Source organism: Corythoichthys intestinalis, chromosome 19 (genome assembly GCF_030265065.1).
Source record: "Corythoichthys intestinalis isolate RoL2023-P3 chromosome 19, ASM3026506v1, whole genome shotgun sequence".
NCBI classification, from domain to species: domain Eukaryota; kingdom Metazoa; phylum Chordata; class Actinopteri; order Syngnathiformes; family Syngnathidae; genus Corythoichthys; species Corythoichthys intestinalis.
In genome coordinates this window covers 26,429,320-26,453,109 of record NC_080413.1, presented here as the reverse complement: position 1 = coordinate 26,453,109, position 23,790 = coordinate 26,429,320, and the positions used below count along the sequence as shown (strand labels likewise).

At 39.3% G+C, this 23,790-nt stretch overlaps 1 protein-coding gene across 2 annotated transcripts; it reads left to right on the top strand.

Annotated features, from left to right (window-relative positions):
* Nucleotides 1-319: 319 nt before the first annotated feature.
* reps1 (RALBP1 associated Eps domain containing 1) lies at nt 320-23,049 on the top strand. Of its 2 annotated transcripts, XM_057822786.1 has the most exons (19): nt 321-1,061; nt 3,140-3,263; nt 4,809-5,038; nt 5,230-5,395; nt 5,754-5,884; nt 6,799-6,973; nt 7,051-7,114; nt 7,433-7,587; nt 9,650-9,771; nt 10,124-10,204; nt 10,778-10,865; nt 12,862-12,963; nt 13,205-13,265; nt 14,445-14,643; nt 14,716-14,910; nt 17,777-17,866; nt 18,029-18,183; nt 18,278-18,383; nt 21,156-23,049. In XM_057822786.1, the coding sequence occupies exons 1-19, from the start codon at nt 909-911 to the stop codon at nt 21,222-21,224; spliced, it is 2,466 nt and encodes an 821-aa protein (XP_057678769.1). In that variant the 5' UTR covers nt 321-908; the 3' UTR covers nt 21,225-23,049. The 2 variants fall into 2 exon arrangements, with proteins under 2 accessions (XP_057678770.1, XP_057678769.1); XM_057822787.1 differs by lacking the exon at nt 10,124-10,204 and having other exon boundaries at nt 320-1,061.
* The last annotated feature ends 741 nt before the right edge of the window (nt 23,050-23,790 follow it).

Here is a 23,790-nt window from a genome sequence, read left to right as displayed (position 1 = left end):
GCTAAACAGAGACGGACACTATGGCGGCCAGATACAGCGACACGTCATTCTGTGACGTTGGTGAGTAGGGTCTACTCTATAATGATTGAATTTATATGATTATTGATTTAAACGAATATTCTGTCAACGTCATAGTTAATAGGTCAGCATTTTTTGCAATGTTTTTTTTTTTCCAAACAAATAAACAACACCAAATTATTTGGGGGGGGCTTGAAAATATTTTAGGGGGTGCTGAAGCCCCCCTAAAATAAGCCTAACTACGCCACTGGCGAGGCCTCTAGTTTGTTTTCAAAGTTGGCGTTTATTTTATTTTGAAGGATCCTCCGAGAAGTGCTGATTTACCGGAGTGGGTTGACAGCACGAATAGGAATGGCGGCTATGGTCACTAGAGAAAGGAACCTAAAGAGCCCGAAACTTTACTTCTAACGGGCCCACCGAGGAGTTGAACTCTGACGAAACAAACGAGAGTGTCTTTCTTGTATCGGACGAAAGACAGCGTCTTTTGACGTGAGATACTTTGGGTCGACTTGCATGCTTAGCTTGCCGTTACTACTGTAGTGCCGCCGAGATAGATTGAAGGTAGCTGCTAGCCAGCTGTTGGCTCATTCTCTCGGATGGCCCAACAAGTTAACTAAGTGATTAACTGTGCTAAATTATTCGTCCTTATATGCTCATCACCTATGCGGAGCAAGAACTTGTATTTAGCAACGGTAGAGCGCGACTCGACGCAGGATACCAGATTGTCATTGCGACTTGTGAACATAATTAGTGCTAATCTTAACGCTAGCTCCAAAGCTAGCTAAGTTGGGATCCTGAAGTGTCGCCCATTTTCGGATACTGCCCCAGCTCCTGGCTTGGTGGCAAATCGACAGCCCTTTCCCTGCTTTTAAAGTGGCATCAGTTGTACGATGGAAAGTCTAACGTTGAGTGATGTCGAGCAGAAATATTACTCAGATTTGTTCGTTTACTGCGACACGGACAACACCAAAAAAGTGGCTTCTTATGGAAGAGTTCTTGACCTTTTCCGGGCGGCCCAGCTACCTAGCGAAGTCGTCATACAGGTAAGATCACGGTGGTAAAGGCTTCACTTTAACCCTTTAATGTCCACCAGTTAATGTGGCTGCAAAGCGGTATTATGGGTGTTTAATGAACTTGTGCGACTGTCAAGAACTGAGCTGTCAGTAAAAGCTACTGCTAGCCTTCCTAGTTAGCAGCGCTGCGCAGTACGAGACACACCTTCTTCTGGCTAACGTTAGCTTTTCTCCTGAGCCCAGCTACAAACATGCTGTGTTTGTACATATGACACGTCTGTTTGCTGTTCAAATTACATGAAGACCAATAGTTTTGCCAATCGAAGGAATTAATAATTACTGTTTACTTTTGCCTTCTTGCCTTTCACCATAACACATTTTCCCTTACAATTCCACAAATAAAACGGTTTTCTTCAACAGATCCTCAAAATCAGGTGACTCGGGTGCAAAAATATCCCACAAGGATATCACTACAAATATGTATAATGTCGTAGAAAAATGCCTGTTAGGACTTAATTCCTGTCAAAGGATGATATATGAAGTTATGACCACATCAAACATTTTGACATGAGTGTTAAAGTGCGTATTTTTATTTATGGCTTCTTGCCTCTCAGCAGTGGCAGTGTTTGCACTTTGTGACTCAGCATCCTTATCACGGTCAAGCAGTTCAAGAAATGAAGGACTCTGTCTATTTTTATTTAAAATGTACATTAACCACCATACTGGCCTTCAGAGTGATTTAGCAACTATGTTGTACACTGAAGGAGTAAAATGACAACAGTTTGGCCTCCCAAAATAAATTCTTGTCGGCAAAAAATCAGACTGTACACTTGAGTTATTAAGGAGTTATCTAACTAGGAGTTTTTAGTTCATGGCCAGATTATTTTAGCCTGGAGATGCACCCAGTGGGGGGCTCTACATTGGTAACCTCTACAAATTTAATAAAATTTAGGGCATGTATCAACTAGGCATATGCCGGTTACCGGTTTCAAGATATACCATGCTATGAAAGCGTCAAGTTTCAAAACCGCAAGAATTTTCTGTCATACCGGCCCTATGGTTTTAGCTCATTTTTATGTCCCAAAAATGCAGGGAGAAATCCCTCGCTTGCAGCTGCAAGGCAGAACCCTCCCCCACCTGTTGTTGCTCAGTGTCAGTGAGTCAGTTGTGCTCCACGATGGCTGGAGGAGGTGAAACTCCTGAACTTTTTTCACCCGTCGAACAAAACGAAATCGCTGGTATGGGAATACTTCGGCTATAGAAAAGTTACAGATTGCTGCGACTTAGAGGAGGAGGGCCAACCAATATGCAAAACATGTTTGCGGAGGGTAGCTCCTGAGGAGGCAATATCTCCAATATGATTTCACATTTATACAAAATTAAAGGTTAGTAAACACTGCATGAATGTTTCCCACCAGCTACGACCGTTCACTCCAGTGTGTTTAGTGTGTCTAGCGGTGGTAAAACATTGTTTTTTTTCTTTCTGGCAACTGTCTGTTGAGAGAGTGTGTATATAATGTAAACATGATAGAAGTCATACACATGTGCTTTTTATGGAAAATAATTCAATTATTTTTTGTTCTGATAGTAATAATGTTGAGCTGTGGCTGTGGGTTTAGGCTCACCTAAAGAACTGCATTAAAAAAATATATATATTCAAAATATTTCAGTATTTTTTTAAATGATTTATTTTAACTTTTTACTTATGTTCCAATTTGCTTATAAATTTGAAAAAATAAAAATCCTGTTCAATGGGAAAAAAGTTATTTTTCTTTTTTTAAAAACCCAGATATCTCAAATTAACACATTCTAGATCTGTAATTGTAATACCGTGATATTTTGGTTTAAGGTTATCATACTGTCAGAATCTCATACCGACACATGCCTAGTATAAATTTACATTTTATTTTGTTACAAATGTTGTTGAATCATAATTTTATTTTATGGTCTATGAGAATTATTTTATTCTCTTCTTTGCATAAACATTCTATTTTTAAAATCAGTAAAAGATGAAAAACAAAAACAAATACCCGTTTTAAATGGTTTGCCATCGGTCTGGAATGGTATTGTCTCAGTGGTGTTTGGTGTTCTCTTGTTTTTTTGTTCAGATTACGGAATTGTGTGGAGCCACACGTCTTGGTCACTTTGGACGCAGCCAGTTTTACATTGCCCTAAAGCTCATTGCCATTGCCCAGTCGGGCCTGCCTCTCAGAGTAGAAAGCCTCAACTCAGGTGAGTCTTTAGCGGACATATCGATTTTCTGAACAAGACTGAATCAAGATACAGTGGAATTCAAAGTCCTCATCCCCCATATTACTACTTTATAGGATTATAAGCAAGGTGATTAGATTCTAAATAACTGTAATAAACTTTATTAAAAAAAATAATCAAGTGGTATTTCGTTGAGTGTGTCAACAGCTAAATCGCTTGGTGTAGCAAAGAGTTGTCGGCGGTAATCTTTTCGCATTGGCTCAGTATCAGAGGTGGGTAGTAATGAGTTACATGTACTCTGTTACAATTACTTGAGTAACTTTTTGAGAAAGATGCACTTCTAAGAAGGGTTTTACTAAGCTGTACTTTTTACTTGAGAAGATTTGTGAAGAAAAAACGCTACTCTTGCTCTTCTACTTTGGGCTAGACAAGAGTCATTATTTTTCCACTTTATTCTACATATTAGATTTTTTTTCTTTTTTTTTTTTTTTTGCCAGCGATGCCAAGAGTAACGCTACTAATTTCACCAATGAGACGTTGCAACAATAATCAGATGACTCCATTACACTAATCAGACGCAAGTTTGCCGTTCTATGATCACGCCGGCCTGTTCAATCACGTGGTGTCTTTAAAGCACCGTAAAAAATGAAGTATTTGACATGGAGCGCTACCCTTAACATGACTCATAAGAGCCTCTCTCCCAGTTTTTATTTGGCACCAATTGACCACGGAAAACCGGAGATATGATCATTTTAATTTCATAATAGTAACTATGAAGTAACTATTCAGTATTAACTAGGGACTATTTTGTCCACTAGAGGGCACTCATGTTCTTTGGATGAATGCTTCATTTGTCTTTTTTTTCCCCCCACTCGTTGTTGTTGTTGTTGGGGTTTTTTTGTATTTCTTTGGCTTAATGTGGTTATGTTGTGGGTTATTGTGTAGTATTATTGTAACAACAGTTCATGTAGATAAGTTTGTGCTGAGAAAAAAAAAAACTTTAAAAAAGCAAAACAAAAATAAGCAGTTACTCACAATGTTACTCATTACTTGAGTATTCTTTTCACTGGACACTTTTTTACTTGCACTGATTACTTGATTAATATTATTTTGAAGTAACACTACTCTTACTTGAGTAAAAATTTTGGCCACTCTACCCACCTCTGCTTAGTAGAATATATATGCCCGTGAGTATTATGGCATTGTCTGTCCAAATCTGTGGCTCCATCATTTGTGTTCCGATAGCTGTTCGTTGAAGGTTTATAAGTTACTTCTGCAAATCAAAGTTCGTTTTGTCTAGGAAAACTTGTAGGTCACATCACTCATAAGTAAATGTACGACTATGTTTACCGTAGTGCAAAAGAGAGGTATATGAAACAGGCACTGGGTTGAAGAAATCTTGCGTTTGTATGATGTAAAGAGTTGTATGGAAAAAGTAAGCAAGCACTTGGCTGGAAATGCTGCAACTTGAACATCCTGGAATGATTTCACAATATAATACGGAGGAACACACTATACTTCCTCATTATAATGGATGTTATTTTAATTTAATTACTGTGTTTGCAGTCAAGGACCTGCCACTGCCCAGGTTTGTGGTGGGCAAGAATGAGGGAGAAACAAGGCATGTGGCGTTATACCAGGACCCGGATGGTCAGGGGTTGTACCCTGCCTCCGCCACTGCGTTAGTACCAAGACCGCCAGGCAGGGGTCACCAGAACAAGAAAGTCACACCCTCTGCAAGCGTCCATCCTGTCCACGAGCCAGTTCAGCCCACTGCGCCTAGCATAGAAACACAGGTGTGTGCGTGAAGCCTTCATGCATTATCTTTCACTGTTACGGTTTGTTAATTAACCATTCATAAGATGATAATTCATCTTTGCGTTTCTTTAAATGGTAAATTAAATAATTTCCCTTTTTTTTTTTACCATAGCAAGTAAGGTCTTGACTAATTAGGGACAAACATATGATATGCTTTAATGTTTTTCAGCAAGCAGAACCAACATCCCCCGTAGTCTCCCCTCACCAGTCCCCACCTACCTCCCCACCTTCTTGGAGGAAGCACAAACGGCAGCACAGTAGCGGAAACGCAGATAGACAACCAATAGTGGCACCGTCTGGAGCTGTTTGGACACAGTTCCGGGAGCCACAACCTGGTAATTCAATAATAAAGTTTGTTCCAATTATATTATAGTTGTGGGTGTATTCGCTTTATAATGGACCCGACATCTGGCATTTTAAGGTTGCAGGGATTCACGTGGTATAAATTGGAGGCTCAGTAAAAGCCTTGCCTTCTGTTATTTATTTATGTTAATGACTTACCACTGTTTTTAAACAAATATTTAATATAGTCGTTTTTGTTACGATGGCGGCATGTGTTACTCAACACTCTAGGTAGAAATATTACGTGGAATACCAAAAGAAATACACGTAAATAAGTTAAATTACTTTAAAAATACACTGTTCCTTGTAGTTTTCACAACAACTTTGATCACTCCTGTCTTTCTATGCCAGCTCCTGCGGCAGGTGATGGGATGTGGCCATCACACTCGCCCCCGCTTCCAGGTCAGGAAAGTTGGGTCAGTTTCACAGCTGACACGCCGCCATCAAGCACAGTCCCTGGAGCTCACCCCTCTTCCCTTCAGGTAGTAAAACAATGTTGGTGTTAGCATTCTCTCGTTAACAACAAACATGACATCATAAAATTATATAATGCATTAATCAATACACCGTATTGGCCCGCATATAAGATGGCCCTGATTATAAGACGACCTCCTCTTTTTCAAGACTCGTTTGAAAAAAGACTCTTTGAACACCAAATTAATTTTTATACAGAAAATAATTACAGTACATCTGAAACAAATGATTATAACAATACAGTGGGGAGAACAAGTATTTGATACACTGCCAATGGGAAAACCCATCGGCAGTGTATCAAATACTTGTTCTCCCCACTGTATATTTGAGAGAAAAAGCATGTTATTTTGCCTCATTCAAATCTTAATATCTGAACATTTAAATATGTAAACTGAAGTGCAATCACATTCGTAAATGAATGGCTTCTGTTTTTTTAAATGTAAATAAACCAATCTATGTGATCAAACAAGTAAATTGCAATAACTGCATTAACCATCAAACTGAGGTCTAACTGTAGTCTTGAAACATCTGAATAAGGAAAAACATTGCAATAAAATATATAGTGCATAAATAATATAGTGCAAACTGGTAAAACTTGAGAGTAGCTGAGATCTCTCATGACAGAACATTACTCCTCAAGTTCAGCATTCGCTTCAGTGATATCTGGCGCCATCTAGCGTCGTGAATGGGTATAATGTCTAGACCCAGAATATAAGACGATTCCCACTTTTTCAGTCTTATTTCAATGCAAAAAAAAAAACGTCTTATATTCGGGCTAATATGGTACTGGGTGGTGTCATACATTTTATTTGAGTGTAACATGAGTTACAACTACAGGCCTGCACTGGGGCTTCATGTTTTACGCTATCAATTCAATTGGTTGTATTATCCTTTAAACTATTTCGTATGATGCTTTCCTTAGGAAAGCACAACGATACGAACCGCAATGGCCACTGCCGCCACAGGATCTGCGAACAGTGACATCCAGCGACAGTCCAGTGGCTATGATGATCCCTGGAAGATCACAGACGAACAGAGACAGTATTATATCAACCAGTTCAAAACCATTCAGCCGGACCTTACTGGTTTTATACCAGGTATAAAAATAGAAAATACACACAACCGTAAGCAGTAATGTACTTAACGAGTCATTTCCTTTTTTTGTATATTACAGGTTCAGCAGCGAAGGAGTTCTTCACCAAGTCCAAATTACCAATTTTAGAGTTGTCGCATATTTGGTGAGTCTGTGCCTGTAAAAAAAAATAAAAAATACTGTATTGCAAAGTGGCCGTCTGTATCTTCTTGTATGTGTGTGCTCCTGCTTTCCGAGCGATGGCAATCTCCCCCAAAGAGCCAACAGGACAATTCAGTGACAATTGCCAAACAAAAGCAAATGCACATAGATTTGCATGTTGTTCTCTGTGTTTCTACTAAATTTGCTTTACATGTTTGAAACCTTGGGATAGGCACCTAACTACTGTCATAAGCTAAAAACTGTTAATTTACAGTTATGCTCCCATCAACAATTAACCTGCTGTATTTGTGCACATCTTCAGGGAGCTTTCAGACTTCGACAAAGACGGCGCACTCACTCTGGATGAATTTTGTGCTGCTTTCCACTTGGTGGTAGCCAGGAAGAATGGGTACGACCTCCCCGAGAAGCTGCCTGAGAGCTTAATGCCAAAGCTGATTGACCTAGATGACTCAGCAGGTTGGCAGCTTCACATTTTATTTGTTCTATGTTTTTCTTCTATTGACCTTGGATCACACTAAACCTCCCAAGTGGCTTAGAAAATGGATGGATACATCAAAACTTATTTTTGTTTCTTATTTAAACATGCTATTTACTAGCAATAGAGACCAAAGTATCATTTTGAGAAGCAAAAAAAAAAAGTGACTACATTTTATTCAGTGTTGTTTTTGGTAGCCCTTTTAATTTTTGTTTTAGTCTTTTGGTCAATAATGCTTATTAGTCATATTTTGGTCATCTTAAAATGTGTTCTCTACATTTTATTCAGTGTTGTATTTGGTAGCCTTTTTAATTTTCGGTCATCTCAAAATGTGTTTGTCTTTGTCTAGTTCAGTGCTTCACAATTATTTTCTGTTACGCCTCCCCTAGGAAGACGTAAACGTTCCGCGCCCCCCCCCAACTCTCTGCTGCCACTTTAAATATACCGTAGTATCATTTGTCTATAAGATTCTTATTATTATAAGCACACATCTGCATTAAAATGGTGTCCTTTTTAATATTAAAGAAAAAAAAGTGTAAAAAGAACACATCCATACTGTAAAAATACTCAAGATACTTTTTTTGACCGTTTGACACTGAAAAAAATAAAATAAAATCAATAAATAATCATAAATTCAAATTGATTAGCAACATTAACTAGAGAGGACAATATGCCAAACTATTAGACTGAAAAAACAAAAATGAATAGATCAAAAACGACATTGTCATGGGGCAGACAGACAGATTTTATTTTTGCTGCAGGCAGTGTCAGCTCCTTTGCTGTGGTGCAGGGTTATTTTGCATTGAGCAATTTGGTATGCCACTTTATGTGATGCTGACAGTGCTCGCCGGTTTACTGATGTAACACTGACAAAGCGGGACGATTTTTGGCAGTATTCACAGAAAAAAAAAAAAAGAATTCCTGCTGTCCGCTGCAAACATTTTTAGACAAAGTAAACAGACTGGTCTTTCTTCGTCTCCCACTGTACTAAAAGTCAAAGCCAAATGCTACATACGCTTCGTCTTAGCTTTTCATATCTCCGGTGCTCTTTGCTGTGTGCTCTTGTTTGGTTCAAAAATACTGCGCACATGCTGGAAATGACAGCGCCACTTCCACCCACTCAGTTGATGTACATTTACACTTTAGTAAGGCAAAAATTATGTTCCCCAAGGTCCCATGCGCCACCCCCAGCATCGCTCTGCGCGCCCCAGGGGGGCCCCGCCCCACTATTTGAGAAGTACTGTTGAGAAGTTTTTGTCTGTAAAGTAATAATAAAAAAAATACTCCAAAAGTAAATAAAAGTTTCCAACTATTTTGATGGAACATTGACAGACAAGCACATATTGTAGAGCTACAAGGACAATGCAGACTTGGTGATAATACACACCGAGCAGGAACACAGTACATTATATTAATTTATTATACCCTATACCCACCTGGACGCCAAGAACTGAATGTAAAAAAAAAAAAAAAAAAAAAATGTCTGAGAGTTTAAGAGGATGCTTGCCGTGCCTAATGCAAAGTTGCGAATGCTATGATAATGCTACGAGTTACATTTGGTGTGTGATGATCAATCAGGACAGCCCTTTAAAGGCTAAAGCAACATTGCATATTTTCGCTGGCCAAGAAAACAAATGTTACCATGTGTGCAAGCCTGCATGGAGATGGAGACGACACACTGGTGAGTCAGGAAAGGGGGTAGGGGCGCAGCACGTTACAAGTGACTCAACCAGACACTGCTACGATGCAGGCTAACTACATAAAATGTCACACATTGCGAACATGTGACGAAAACTATTGCACATTTTCGTCTCGTTCTCGTCTTGTCAGAGGAAAACTGGCATTAGGCTCGTTATGTTTTAGTCTCCCAAAACACGTTTTTGGCTCATTATCGCCTCATTGTCATGAAAAAAATGTGCGTTGTCGAAATATTTTCGTTCTAGTCATTGTTGACTAAAACAACACTGATTTTATTACCATCTAGCAAGAATTTTTTTTTTTGTCTATACTAAAGTTAAAAGCAGTCATGTTGATGATTCGCAGAAGTCCCGGAGCCGACAGCCGATGTTGGCTTTTCGGCATCCCCTGTGGAGGTCACGCCCAACAAGTCTCCTTCCATGCCTTCGCTCAACCAGGCTTGGCCGGAGATAAACCAGAGCAATGAGGTGTCCTCACACACGCCACAGTCACAATTACTCTCACAAGTACATTCTATTATATTCTCTAACTTTGCAGGCTTGATTTTAATGATCCTAATTTGGACTGAATGTTCATTGTTGGCAAATACGATCCCTGATTAAGCACTTCTTTTCCATGAGGATTATTTATTGTGTTCCCAAACTCATTGGTGCCACTAGATGATTTTGCCTCTGCCTGCCGATGATTTCACTTCATCTCTGGTTGACTGATGATGACGCACAGTGCCTCAGACTGATGATATGAAAGTGTGATGTCACTGCACTGGCTGTCTTGCTGACTTGTTTTACATCTTCTCACTGTCCATCTGTCTCCTTGCAGCAATGGGAGACGTTTAGCGAGCGTTCCTCCAGCTCACAAACTCTGACCCAATTTGACTCTAACATTGCACCAGCTGACCCTGTAAGTCGATCACTTAGCATGCATGGTTTCACCATTAATGGACAGACATTAACCCATCCTGAAATGATCTGTATTGTCTCCTCTCTCTTTCTGTCTCTCACTATTTTCGGTGCGAGTGGGCATGGTGTTCTTGAAAATCTGCGTGATCTGATAATGGCTATTATTGGGTCTTTACTTTTGCTACTGTGACACTACTAATCAACATTTTTATAAATTGAGTTTAAGGAGTGCTTTGAGATCAACAAAAATGAGAAAAGATCACAAAAAAAAAAAAAACCTTCAACACTATTCTCCTTGCATTGGATGTACACAGTTAAGAAAAAAGACAAAAGCTAAGCACATATATTTTGGAACCGTCATAAATAATTTTGTGATTTTTATTTATGTATTAGTGAGGATTTAAAAAATATGCTAGAAATTTAAAGTGGTCGGAATATTTTGGAATCGCCAATAATTCCTAACAAGTTGTTCCATAAACCTGCAAAGACACAAAAAACAGCTGATGTGACAATAAAAATTAATTGATAAACTTTGACTCCCATCACAAGCATGTCCTTCGCTTCTACTCTACAGGACACGGCCATCGTCCACCCCGTTCCCATCCGAATGACCCCCAGCAAGATCCACATGCAGGAAATGGAACTGAAGAGGACTGGCAGTGGTGAGAGCTTCCTCATTGCGAGAGGACCTTAATTGCCAGGGAAAACAAGTTTAAAATAAATTAAAAAACCCCGGCCCCCACTGCTGGCTAACTCAGAACCTACAGGCTCCTGCAATTAATCTATTAAATCAGCTTAGAGACCAAAAAAATCAAAAATTAAGTGCTGAGGATAGAAGTATACACATCTCTAGAATACACGTACCAAATTTCATTCTGATCCATCCACAGATGAGGAGTAGTAACAATTTTAGTTAGTGTTTCGAGAAAAACAAATTTCAGCGAGAAGTTGATACCTCCATCCAGACGATCAAAAAGGTCTTGTTTTTAAGGTGCCTTTTTGCTTTTATTTAAGCCATATTTGCCACCAATAACTCAGTTAAACTCATTCAGCCCCAGACATTTCTCACAAGAAAATCTCCTTTTTTAAGCGCCACAGAATATGTTGTTCTATGACTACATGAACTCAGAATTTACAAAAAGAAAGATTAGATTCCCCTCTAGATTAGATTCCCCTCTTTCATCATAAAAAAGGTTTGTTTCTACGTTTTTTTTGTTCTTTAGTTATTAGCAATTGAATATATCCAACATTGTTTTTTGATAGTGAATGAGTTAATGAATGACAATGTTAAAAAAAAAAAAAAAAACATAATGATATCCAATAAGATAAAAGCAATGTGTCCTGGTTGCCGAACACTCGATTAGCAAATTAATCGACAACTATTTTGATAACCGATTAATCGTTTAGGATCTTCTTCACCTCAAACTTTTCTAAATTTTGGAAATTATAACATGTATATGTAATTTATCAGTTGTAAATATCAGATTTCTTCATTATATTTTTGTTAAATCAAAGTAAGACGATAGACTTCATAATGGTATTGATGGGACACGGGCACGGGGCCGATTAATAGGGGGCCTATCTCCGTCAAAGCTAACAGAGTGGGAAAAAAAGACCTTTTTACGTTGAATTTTTTTGTGAATAAATGCTTAAATCCTTGAATTCTTTATAGATATGAACGTAAAACCGTCTCGATTTTTGGTTAAAAGCAAAAAAAAGAAACAAAAAAACGTGCAGGTAGAATTTTAAGTGAATGTCAAATGTACTGCTTGTTTTCAAGTCACACTGTGGCGCCGCCTTACCACAACAAAGAGCTTTTTACATTTAAATTCTTTTGAATAAATTCTTAAATCCCTTAATTCTTTATAGATATGGACGTAAAACAGTCTCAATTATTGATTAAATGCAAAAAAAACCGTGCAGGTAGCATTTATTTCACGTAAATATTTCGAAGGACGATGCTAGTCCGTAGCAGTTAATTTCTCCCATTGATTTTTTTTCACAACGTGTCAAAATGCATGCATGGTACGAAAAATATAATAATTACCTTGAATCCTCGAGCAAATCACTCCTGAGACAATCCTTCCTGTTGGTATGCGGTACAGCTTTCTTACTTTTTCAACTAAATCCGGCGTTACATATGCTGCGTGCTCTCTATGTGGGCGGCCCCCTGCTTGAACGAGAGGCGCAGTATGTGCCCGAAGTGACCTGTCAATACCATAAGTCTAGGGTAAGACATACACAAAATTCTACTTTCACTTTGGAAAACAACAATTCACATTTTTGCCAATCTTGCTACATCTCACTATCTAAACTAGCTTCTTAATAAGGCTGCAACAACTTATTGATTAAATCGATTAATAAATTAGTTGCCAACGAATTTGTTAATCGATACAGTTAAAGGAAATAGTCATCCATTTTGTCTTCATTGCTACTTACAACATGCCGAAAATAACTTCAAGGTAAATTGTGAAGGTAAATGAAAGAAGTGACATTTATCCGATTAATATATTAATCATTTAATTAATCGTCCGATTAATTGATTAATAATTTAATTAATCATCCGATTAAGATTATGAATATAATCGTTAGTTGCAGCCCTACCGAACACTATAAACTAAATTTGTTGGCCTTTACTTCTTATTTCTGAATCTTTAGATCACAACCACCCAACCAGTCCGCTGATGGTAAAACCACCAGAAGTGTCTGAAGAAGCCAAACTACCCGCCGCCATGAAGTTTGTACCAGCAAATGCCGTTGGTTAGTATATAGCTGGCTTGTTGTTTGAAGTTGTATAAGGAAATGTTGTTTTGTAGTGTAAAAAAACAAACTGACAATCTGCAAGATGCAAATCAACACTGTAATTTCTTTTTGTTTCTTTCCTATTTAAAAAAAAAAAAATGAAAATAATACAAAACAATGTTTTTCACATGACTTAAATGAAAAGAATCGTATTTATTTCAGCATGGTTAAGTGTTTTTTTCCCCTCTTCTTTATAAAGGTGATGGTTATAGCAGTTCAGATTCCTTCACCTCTGATCAAGAGCCTGTCGCAAGGCAAAGGTAACTTATTTAGTCCCCTCCAAAAAGGTGTGCTTTTGTTGGTTTTAGTTTGCAATTGTTCGATTTTGATTCTGTACATTCAACTTTGGCAATAATAGAGATGACAGATATGTCAGAGCTATTCACAATTTATAACATTACCATATATATATATATATATACATATATATATATATATATATGATACATAAATATTTTTTGGATGGGGGGGCAATTAATTTGGCGGGTTTTTGATTTATTACAGACTTCCATTCATAAGACACTGAATAAATGTGTGCAAGTCAAAATTTGGGTAGAAGGTAAATATATTTTCATGATATATACTTGTTTTTCATGAATACAGGCAGTCCCCAGATTACAGATAAGTTCCTACGCTGGCAACAACCCGAATTTCTGCGTTAATCAGAATTAACCCATTAAGTACCCCTAAAAAAACTCTCAAAATATCTATCCAAAAACATGTATTATGTGTCATTGCGCTGTCCTCGCCAAGACGCTGGAGCTAAGTCCTAGCTAGACAGCGAGCTAAACTGTAATCGTTCCCCTCTTACTCACTTGGCTGCACAACTTCTTCGTGGAAGCAAATGCGCTCGTCCTCTTGAGTGCGCTCTTCTTCGTGTGCGCAGATACGTGCTTCTTTGTGTGTACATGCGCTTTTGCGCGTGTGATAGTACTACCTGCTCTGTTTCCTGCACCAAAATCATGCATCTCAAAACAAAAGTCAGCATTTTAATCAAATACACATTTTTTCAAAGGGCAGAACAGTCATATTGATAAAATAAAATAAAAAATAAGATACCGTGAGGTACACTAAGGAACTGTTTAGGGGTCTAAAAATAACTGGAGACAAAATGGCGGACAAGACTTGGGCATCGTAAAGTCAATCTCGTAAATCGGCTGCAGGTACCCAGGGACTACTGAATTACACAATAAAAGAAACAAAAATATGGTAGTGCTTTTTTTATTATTAGTTTATTATAAGTTATTCAAATTGTGTTTTGCTCTTGCAGTAGGTTAGTGATAGACTATGGCATGTTAGAACTAAGTTTAGGTAACATGACCATCGTGGTAATAAAAATGATTCTAGAACAAAGTACTCACTGTATTTTCGGCCACTTATTGATTTTTTTCAGGCGAGACCTGACTTTTGTCATTGCTCGTGATTCTATCCATGCCCAGGTCTCAGTCAGGCGCATCACCTGAAGCTCTAAAAGTGGTGGCTCCTCCTCCACCTCCGCCCCGACCTCACGCATCACACTCCCGCTCCTCGTCACTGGACATGAACCGCACCTTTGCTGCCAGCTCAGCCCAAGGACAGTCACAGCCTGCCGCCATAGCTTTCCCACCTGCTGTGCCTCCTCGACCGCTTCCCACACAGGTGAGTGACAAAAAAACAACTGTGCTTCACCTTGTTACTCTGAACACAGACTCACTTATGTCTTCCTCAAAGTCCTCAGTACCGCACACAGGACAGCGCGCCGAAGCCGAGGGTACGCCTGGAGCAGGGGCTGCGCTCACCGCCACGTCCCCTCAGCAGATCCCTCAGCAGCCCAATTTCGCAGACTTCAGTCATTTTCAGGCCTTTGCTGCATCTGAGCAACCTTCTAGCCTGCCCGAGGTTGATAAGCACAGTGATCCAGCACAGGTGTGTGTTCTCAATCTCTCAATGGTCTTATCTCAACTGATATTAGTCAAGCTCTTTAAAGGAAGCCCAATTTAGAATAGTTGTCTTAACATTTGTTGAATATCAGTGTTTCCCAACTAGGGGTGTGACAAAATATCGAAATGGTGATATATCATGATTAAGCCTGTCGTGATATGCAATAATTCCATTTATCGCACGGTAAATGAAAATGAAAGCTGTAATTTTCCCGCAGCGATTTATCGCTTCACGTGCGTTTGTGCGTGCGCACGTACGGCAGACGTGCTGTTAAAAGTTCGGCTTCCTTGTTACCAACAGCGCAACGAGAGCGTGACGAGGATTCACTCTGTTTTATTGACTTCTGGGTTTGTTCGTTTTATACATTTGAGTTTGCGTGACCGTCAGTCAATGGAGGGAGGCGGGGCCGAGTGCACTGTCAGCGTACAGCAATGAGCGAGCAGAAAATGGACGGAAAATCCTGATTTCCAAGCCAAACACTACAGCCTCGGTGTGGGAATATTTTGATTTTAAATCTAATGAAAATGGCGAGGCAACCAAAAATGGACAAACCAGTCTGCAAAATGTGTTTGGAGGTTGTTTCAACAAAGAGGGCCAACACAACAAATATACATGCTCATTTGAAACACTATCACCCTCTTTAGTTTTCACTGCTTAGTAAGAAAACTGCATCGCAACAAGCGGAGCCTACCTTGTCACGCCAATCGACAATTACAGAGGTAATTGCTTGATTTGTGAAATACAAACGAGAGCCCGCAAAATGGCGTTCCCTCACGGAAAGTGTAGTCCACTACATTGCTGAAGAAATGAGACTGTTTTATCTCTGTTTAATGTTGTTTGATACTCAAGGCTAGGTTCATACTGCAGGTCTTAATGAACGAATCCGATTTTTTCGTGTTTTTCCGACTCAAGTGAAGCATTAACTTGACGGTCTGAACGTGACAAGTCGCATAGAAGTGGACCATTTAAAATCTGATCCGGGTCACTTTCGTATGTGGTCTAAATCCGATCTGGGCCACATTTTTCCAGAATGTGGCTGGCGGTCTGAACTTTCAAGTCTCCTGAATCAGAATTCATGCGGCAATGACGTCAGCAAAGCGAAAGCGGCAGGCAGGACGGCAGCGATGTAGCTGTCTATTAGCTTCTAGCTTGAACTCCGCTTTTATGCACGAGCGGGCTTGACCACAGTCATAAAAAAATAATGAAGAAAAGGATAAGCCTGACAATTTTCGATTTTCATTCTGTACGTCGAATGAGCAATATTTCAGTATTGCTTACATGGCCGAGACGGGGCTAATTGACACACATCACATAAGTCAAGGCTTATGTGCGTGCGTGTATGAGTTCTATCAGTCCACATAAACTTTGAATAAAATACTAAACGGGGATTATTAATGTCTGTTATTTGTGCCATCTTTTTGGAAATCAAAATATGATCACCATGGAATGTCATGTCATACGGCTGGCATGTGTCATTTGTTTTGATGCTTCTGCGCACGCGGGTCACTTTGCTGCGTGCATCTCGGACTGCGAATTAGTGCGTATGCGTGATACTGGAACGGGCTCCATGGACAAAGGCAGTCTGAACGGGCACGCCAAAAAAAAAAAAAAAAATCACACATGACAAAAAATCGGATTTGTGCATTAAGACCTGCAGTTTAAACCTAGCCTTAGTGAAGCCAAATTTTTGTTACTGCTACTTAATCTATTTTTCTATGTTGTTGTTGAAGTGCAATTGTTTGTGTTACTACAACTTTATACCTCTGCCTAAATGCTTAAGTTATTGAGGTGCAATTTTATTTTTTCTTGAAAAAGACATTTATTTTGTGTTTCTGTGCGGTATTGATAGTTTTTTACTTCAAAGAGGCATGGTCTATTGTTTTTAGTTGTGATTTCTTAAAAAGTGTTTTTGAATTTAAGAGTAAATGTTTAATGCGTTTAAATGGGTGTACTTAACATTACTTAGTCTTATTAATATTTACTCTATTCTTACTGTGTTATTGTAAATTGGTAAAAAAAAATAAAAAAAATTGGGGGGCGAGGGCGCAATAATATCGCATATCGCAATAATTTATGGGAGAATTTATCGCCCACTAAAATTTGTTATCGTGACAGGCCTAATCGTGATACTTTGTATCCCAAAAGGTTATCGATATCCTCCTGCCAAGAATCGAGATATCGTTTTAAAAAGGTGTCAATATCTAAAAATAAATAAATAAAAAGGAACAAACAAGTTGCTACCAAAACCTTCCACCATAATAGTGTCTCAGTTAACTCTCAGGCTGCATTGACGGTGCACGACGCCCAATCCGTTTAGACTGTGGGTTTTCAGGGCATTTACAGGTCACTTGCGGTTCATTTTGGGGCATTTATAGGTCATTAACTGTTAAGTTTGAGTGACTGCCTATTCATTTGGGTAATACCCAGGTCACTTCCTGTTCTGTAACTCAAAATCGACAGGAAGTGACCCATAAAATACCCCAAACTCAACAGGAAGTAACTGAACATCAACAGGTAAATGGCAGCGAATGAACGAATGTTCATCGTTCATTCGCTGCCACCCTCCCATTTCAAATGGATTGGACGTTTACTGGTGATAAACTCATTCCAATTCACACCAGAAGCTTGTTTTTTTGTCTATTAGTTGTTGGTCAGAAAATCATTCTAGGATATTCTACAAATGTATCGATAATCGTTGTATTGCCATATCGTCAGATCATCGTTATCGTGAGCTTTGAATCTCAGATCGTATCGTATCGTGAGGTACCAAGAGGTTCTAACTCCTATTCCCAACCTTTTAGACAAGGCACATTATAAAATAACATGCTTATTTGTTTGTGGATTACTGCAGGGGGACAAGTCTTCAGAAGGAGCTGGGCCCTTGAGATCAGTCAAGAGTGAAGGCCAAGCTGATGAAAGAACCGCCACCACTGTTAACTCTGTAATTTGTTTTCTTTTTATTGTCTACATCCAACATAATTTTGGTGACTTTTCCTTATTAAACTATTACACTGAGCAATTTTAACAAACAAAATTACCCTAATTCTTCATAGTTACAGAAAAAATATACTCATATAGTCCCTGTTTTTTGTCGTCCTTCCAGACCAAGGGCTCGTCTGGCCCTTTAGCCCCTCCTCCTAAACCTGTTCGTCGCAGGTTGAAGTCTGAGGATGAGTTGCGGCCTGAGGACGAGCAGCATGGCCAGCAGAAGCCAAACATCATAGCTGCTGCCCTGGCTACTCAGCCTTCTATCCCAAGGTAGGGATAATTACCTGCTTATGTTAGTGGTAAAATACATCTTGTTCACCAGTTCGATCAATAATGTCTATTTGTGTCTATGTTGTGGTGGCAGGTCAATAGGTAAGGACAAAAAAGCGATACAAGCATCAATCAGAAGAAACAAGGAAACAAACACGGTGTTGGCAAGACTAAACAGTGAATTACAACAACAGCTGAAGGTACAATACAAATATACTCACATGCATTTTATGCGCTATACTATATGATTACCAGTATATAAGGCACCACTACAGTGGGGAGAACAAGTATTTGATACAGTCAATGGGAAAACCCATTGGCAGTGTATCAAATACTTGTTCTCCCTACTGTATATATACTTTTTGTAACATTTATCATTTACATTTACATTTATTTTTAAATATCGAAAAGGTGATATACCTTGATACGTTGTAGCCCAAATGTTATCAATATGCTTTAGCCAAGAATTGATATCTTGTTTCAAAAAGGTGTCACTGTCGCTTCGTATTCATTTGGGGACATTACTGAATCATTTCCTTTTCAGTAACCCAAAATCAATAGGAATTGACCTGTAAATGCCCCCAAGATCAACAGGAAGAGACCCGTAAATCCCCCAAAAGGAAAAGGAAGTGACTAAAAATCATCAGGAAATGACATGAAATGCCCCAAAATTAACTCATGGCCTGGCATTGACGGCCATAGATGTCCAATCCGTCTGAAGTGGGAGGGATGGCAGCGAATGAACGAATGTTCACCCTCCCAGTTCAAATGGATTGGATGTCTACTAGTGATAAACTCATTCCAATTCACAGCAGAAAGAGGAAAAGCGCTTGTTTTTCTGTGTATTAGTTGTTTTGTAGAATATCCTTGAAAGGGAACAACAGATAGAAAGACGTTGGTATGCGTTAAAATAATTTTACCTTAAAACCCCTCTTTGTTTTCATTTTCATACTATTTGTAAAATTAGTTTAACTAGTAGGTCGCCATTGTTGTTGACACCAGCGACATAAACATGTCATCTGTTCACCCCTTTCAATTCGAACCCGAGAGGAACACTAATTAGCAGGACAGCACTCTCAGTATTTCACAAAACGAGCAGCAAAAGCCAAATGAACAGGATAGACGGGATGAGACGAGACGAGAGTAGGACGAAACCGGTGTTCTGCCAAAATGTGCTACACCGGTGAAACGTCCTACAGGAAGCAAATTTGACACCCAAAGTACTACCATGCGCTTTCAGCTTGTTTTGTTTAGATGCATACAGGCCGAACATACTAAAGATGTCTGAAGAAAATATTTAAACGTAGTCATATCAAATAAGGGTGGTTTAAATACACTATATGACTAATGTGGTCAACCAATCAACAATCTTCTTTAAAACTACCACAAGAAAACACAATGCTTAAACGTATGAGAGGGAAACAAGACAACAACATCATAAGAGTATTTTGAGGCAATGAAAAGGTAATAAAAGACTCAATAAAAACACAAATAAGTACTCACCGCTTTTAACCGAAGGGATCGTGAATACAAACTGTCAAATGGCGGCAAATCAAAATCTGGGCAACCTGCTTAGGATCGGTATAAAGACACTGCTGATGAGCTGGAATTGGATGCAGGTATGACGCCAGGAACTCATCCCACCGCTCTGTATCAAAACAATCTGACCAGCAGCAGAATATGACAAAATCATGCCAGTCGTCATACTAGCTTCACTTGCTAGCTTGCACAGCTATTCTCCCAGTCGAGGCCAACTATAGTACGTCATCACCCTGAGCGTTCGTTGCGCGCAAAAAACATGGCGCTCTCCGTAGGTCAAAACCAGGCAAGTGCTGGTATTTTTGTGCCGAGATTTTGACGGTATGATAACCTTAAGTAAAAATACAGCGGTTTTACAGTATCACGGTATTGCAGTTATAGCTCTAAAATGTATTATTTTGAGATTTGTCGGTTAAAAAAAAATACTGTTTTGCAAATTGGCAGAAGTTTACATTGGCTGAAGCACTTTACAAAAGTAGGCTAGTAGAACTAGTTAGCTGCCTTGGCATGGTAACTAGCCAGGTTATTTCTCTCGTTAACATGTTTACATTATAGTATTTGTTTTACCATCGCTAGACACACTAAACCAGCTTGAGTGAACTCTCGTAGCTGGTGGGAAATGGTCATGACAGCGTTTACTGAAATTTTGTGTAAAGTGACGGATAATGATCACGTAAATGTGAAATCATGTTGGAGGTGTTGCCTGCACGTCAGCTGTCCTTCCTCTTCTAAGCCGCGGCCGTCTGTTTCTTTTCAGTAGCCGAAGTACTGCCATACTAGCGACTTTGTCTATTTTCGAGCGGGGGGAAAGCTCAGGTGTAGTGTCACTGACAGACACAGGACAGAGCAACGACTGGAAGGGGATGAGTGAGCATTGCCGTTCCAAGCCATGGATTTCTCGCTACATTTTTGGGACCTCAAAAATTGCTAATACCGCAACTACGGTATGACGGAAAATTTTAGTGGTTTTTAAACCGTCACGTTTTCACACCATGGTAGACCTTGAAACCGGTAACCGGCACATGCCTAGTCCAAATATGTACTAAATATTATAGATTTTTAAATCAATAGCACTATTTTATGTGTTTCTAATAACATTTTAGGAAAAAGGAACAATTATGGCTTATTAGAGCCTACAAGTCTAAGTCCGAGGTTCCCTTTGATTGATTTCCTGACCCGTGTATCGATAATTGTTGTACTGCCATATCGTGAGATCGTCATCGTGACCCTTGTCTTGCAAATCATATTGTGAGGTATCCAGATGTTCCCACCCCTAACTGCTTATTTAAAAGACGTTCACTGGCTCAAGAGATTGTCTAGTCTCACAGAGTGTGTACCAAATATGGAAACTTGCCCGGAATATTGACGTTTCTCCTTAGTTTGAATTTTCCACAGTCAAGGTCAACTTTTTTCCTACTGTCATTTTTTTCTAGGACCTGCTTGAAGAGAGGATATCTTTGGAAGTGCAGCTAGAGCAGCTCAGACCTTTCTCTCATCTTTAACCTACACCGATGAGTTGGTTGTAGTTTCTCCAAAGCAAGGCAGCGCTCTCGGTGGGATGCCACCCACCGCCCCGACCCCACATCCCTTACTTTCATGCTCCATCCCATCCATGGCGTACACAGTGTTTAAGCCCTAACTTATCTGGTGTACAACGGAGCAGGCCCCGGAGCACGAAAAGTAAAGACGAGGGTTATTCTTCAATGTGGCACTTTTCAAGTTTCTCGAAAGAGATGAATCCATGGCTTACGGTCTAGTGAGGAAGCAGTATTGGACGTTTGGCTGCAGCTACAAGTTGTTTCTGAAAAGACAAATGCTGATGAATGAATGTAAGTGAGAGTGAGATGTCTGTTTTTATTAAGTGTCTGGAGGAAAGTCCCTGTGTTATCAACACACCAATAAAATAGTTTAGCGTTCTTTAGCAAATGAAAGAGTTATCCAACAATTACATTTCTTTTTACGGCTAAAGACTGGAAACCTAACATTTTCTGATTTATTTGGTGTCTTCTCTAGGGAAGAATGTTTTTGATGAGTGACTTGTCGAGTCAGCCCTCTTCGCCTTTACTGCCCCCTACGTAGTGCTTTTGAATGGGTTCCGATTAATGCCAAATGACTGTATTCTAACTGCTTTCTCACTTCTGTGTGTTCTGTTCTTAATACTTAGTTCCATCATATTGCAATCTCCCCATTTTTTTTAAACTCCCTTTGATCGCAGCTTTTTGTTATAATCTCCTTTACATTGTTGGGAGGTTTTAAGTGTGCTGCAGCAGCTACAAGAGGTGTAATTTATGAAGGACTCGGGATGAGACGTTTTCCTGTTATTTTCTGTTTTGGCACAGATCCAGTTATTTCCAATCATCCGCCGGATGATGAGGCACTATGCAAGTTCAGGGTGATACATCTCCACAGCTGTTTGACCTTAGAAATGGTAGCATCTGTGTCATTGTATCTTTTGATCTTCCAGAATATAATCTACTGTACTTGCTCCAAGAGGGCAGCAATTCCAAGTCAGTGTTTTGCACTTTCAGCCTAAATCTGAGAGAAAATGGAAAAATTACAAATTTAAAGCCCAGTCACGCAACTCGAATGACCCAACTGCACTTTGAACTTTATATCATCTGTTTGTCTGTATGGGGTCTTTGTCATTCTTTTAAACTGCTAGACTACCGGAAGTGTTAAAGAAGGAAAAAAAAAACAAAAAAAACCCCTCAAGTTGTCGTTCGGATAACGGTTTGTACCATCTCAAAGTAGCCTCTCATTGTGAGTTTTATGATTTTTGTCTTTAAGGCCTTAACTCCCACCAGTCTGGAGTTCAGGTTTTCATGTTGACTGATTGACCACCTTGTTGCATCAAGGCTTGCCTTTTTTGTGTGTGTTTTTTTATTTTGTTCTGTTGAGGATGATTTAGTGCTCTGGGTCTTTTTTTTTTTATGTATGTGTGTGCGCGCTAGTGTTAATATTGCCACACTTAAACCATGGCAAAATTTTAAAACACCCTATCATGGGACCGATTCAGCTCCCAAAACAAATAGCACCCTTTGTTGTCCTAAATGGCAATTCTAGCAGAAGCAATCAGTTGAAAACTTAAGTCTTTGGTGGGATTTTGAATGCTGTTTTCTCCCAGATCTGAGTTGTACATTGTATATGACACCCTTTTTGGACTTGTGTACATTTGCATTAATTGCTGACTAACAGCGAAATAATCTATTTAATTCCTCTGTTTGGCTGTGGGATCCTAGATGTTTAAACTGCATGGATGTACTGTATCTCTGCAGAGTCAACTAGCAGCTGTGAGTTTTACACAAAAATAAAAAAAATGGCACAACATTTTAAAATGTGCTTGACTGACTTGACTGTGGCTTCCTGCTTTCACCATATTTTGTGGGTAGGCTACTTATGAATGTAAAGAAGTTGTGGAATTTAACAAAAGTACTTTGTTAAGTACAGTGCTCTCCATAATTATTGGCACCCCTGGTTAAGATGTGTTTTTTTAGCTTTCAATATTTGTTTTAATTCAAATAATATGGGACCTTAATGGGGAAAAAATAGAAAAATCCAGGCTTCAGCTGGGACCGTGTGCTTTGGTCAGATGAGACCAAGATTGAGCTTTTCGGAAACAAACACTCTAAGTGGGTCTGGAGTGCCACGAAAGATGTACATGCTGAAAAGCACCTCATACACACTGCGAAGTATGGGTGTGGGTCAGTGATGCTGTGGGGCTGTTTGGCTTCCAAAGGCCCTGGGAACCTTGTTAGGGTGCATGGCATCATGAATGCTTTGAAAGTTTCCTTTTTAATTTCCTCCCTCACAATCCGTATGCCCCGTGCAACTGTACAATTATTGAGCACTAGAGGGAGCAACACAAGTATAAGCGAGATTAAGCAGGTGAACAAGATACTGACCAATAAAAAACAGTGAGAGCAGCGCACCTTTAAATGGGTGCTGCACACTCTTGTACAGTAGGTGGGGGTGTGGAGGGGGGGTATTCACCTGAGAGTTGCAATACACCATTAAGATAAGTTTTGGAGTTTTTTGAGCTTGTTAAGGTGACGGTGCAGTCAAATTTTA

Excerpts from the sequence above, each read along its gene's own strand:
- reps1 (XM_057822786.1), top strand. The coding sequence starts at position 909 with ATGGAAAGTCTAACGTTGAGTGATGTCGAGCAGAAATATTACTCAGAT. Across the intron at positions 1,062-3,139 it reads CTAGCGAAGTCGTCATACAG|ATTACGGAATTGTGTGGAGC; the intron begins GTAAGATCACGG and ends TTTTTTGTTCAG. Across the intron at positions 14,644-14,715 it reads CTCGACCGCTTCCCACACAG|TCCTCAGTACCGCACACAGG; the intron begins GTGAGTGACAAA and ends TCTTCCTCAAAG.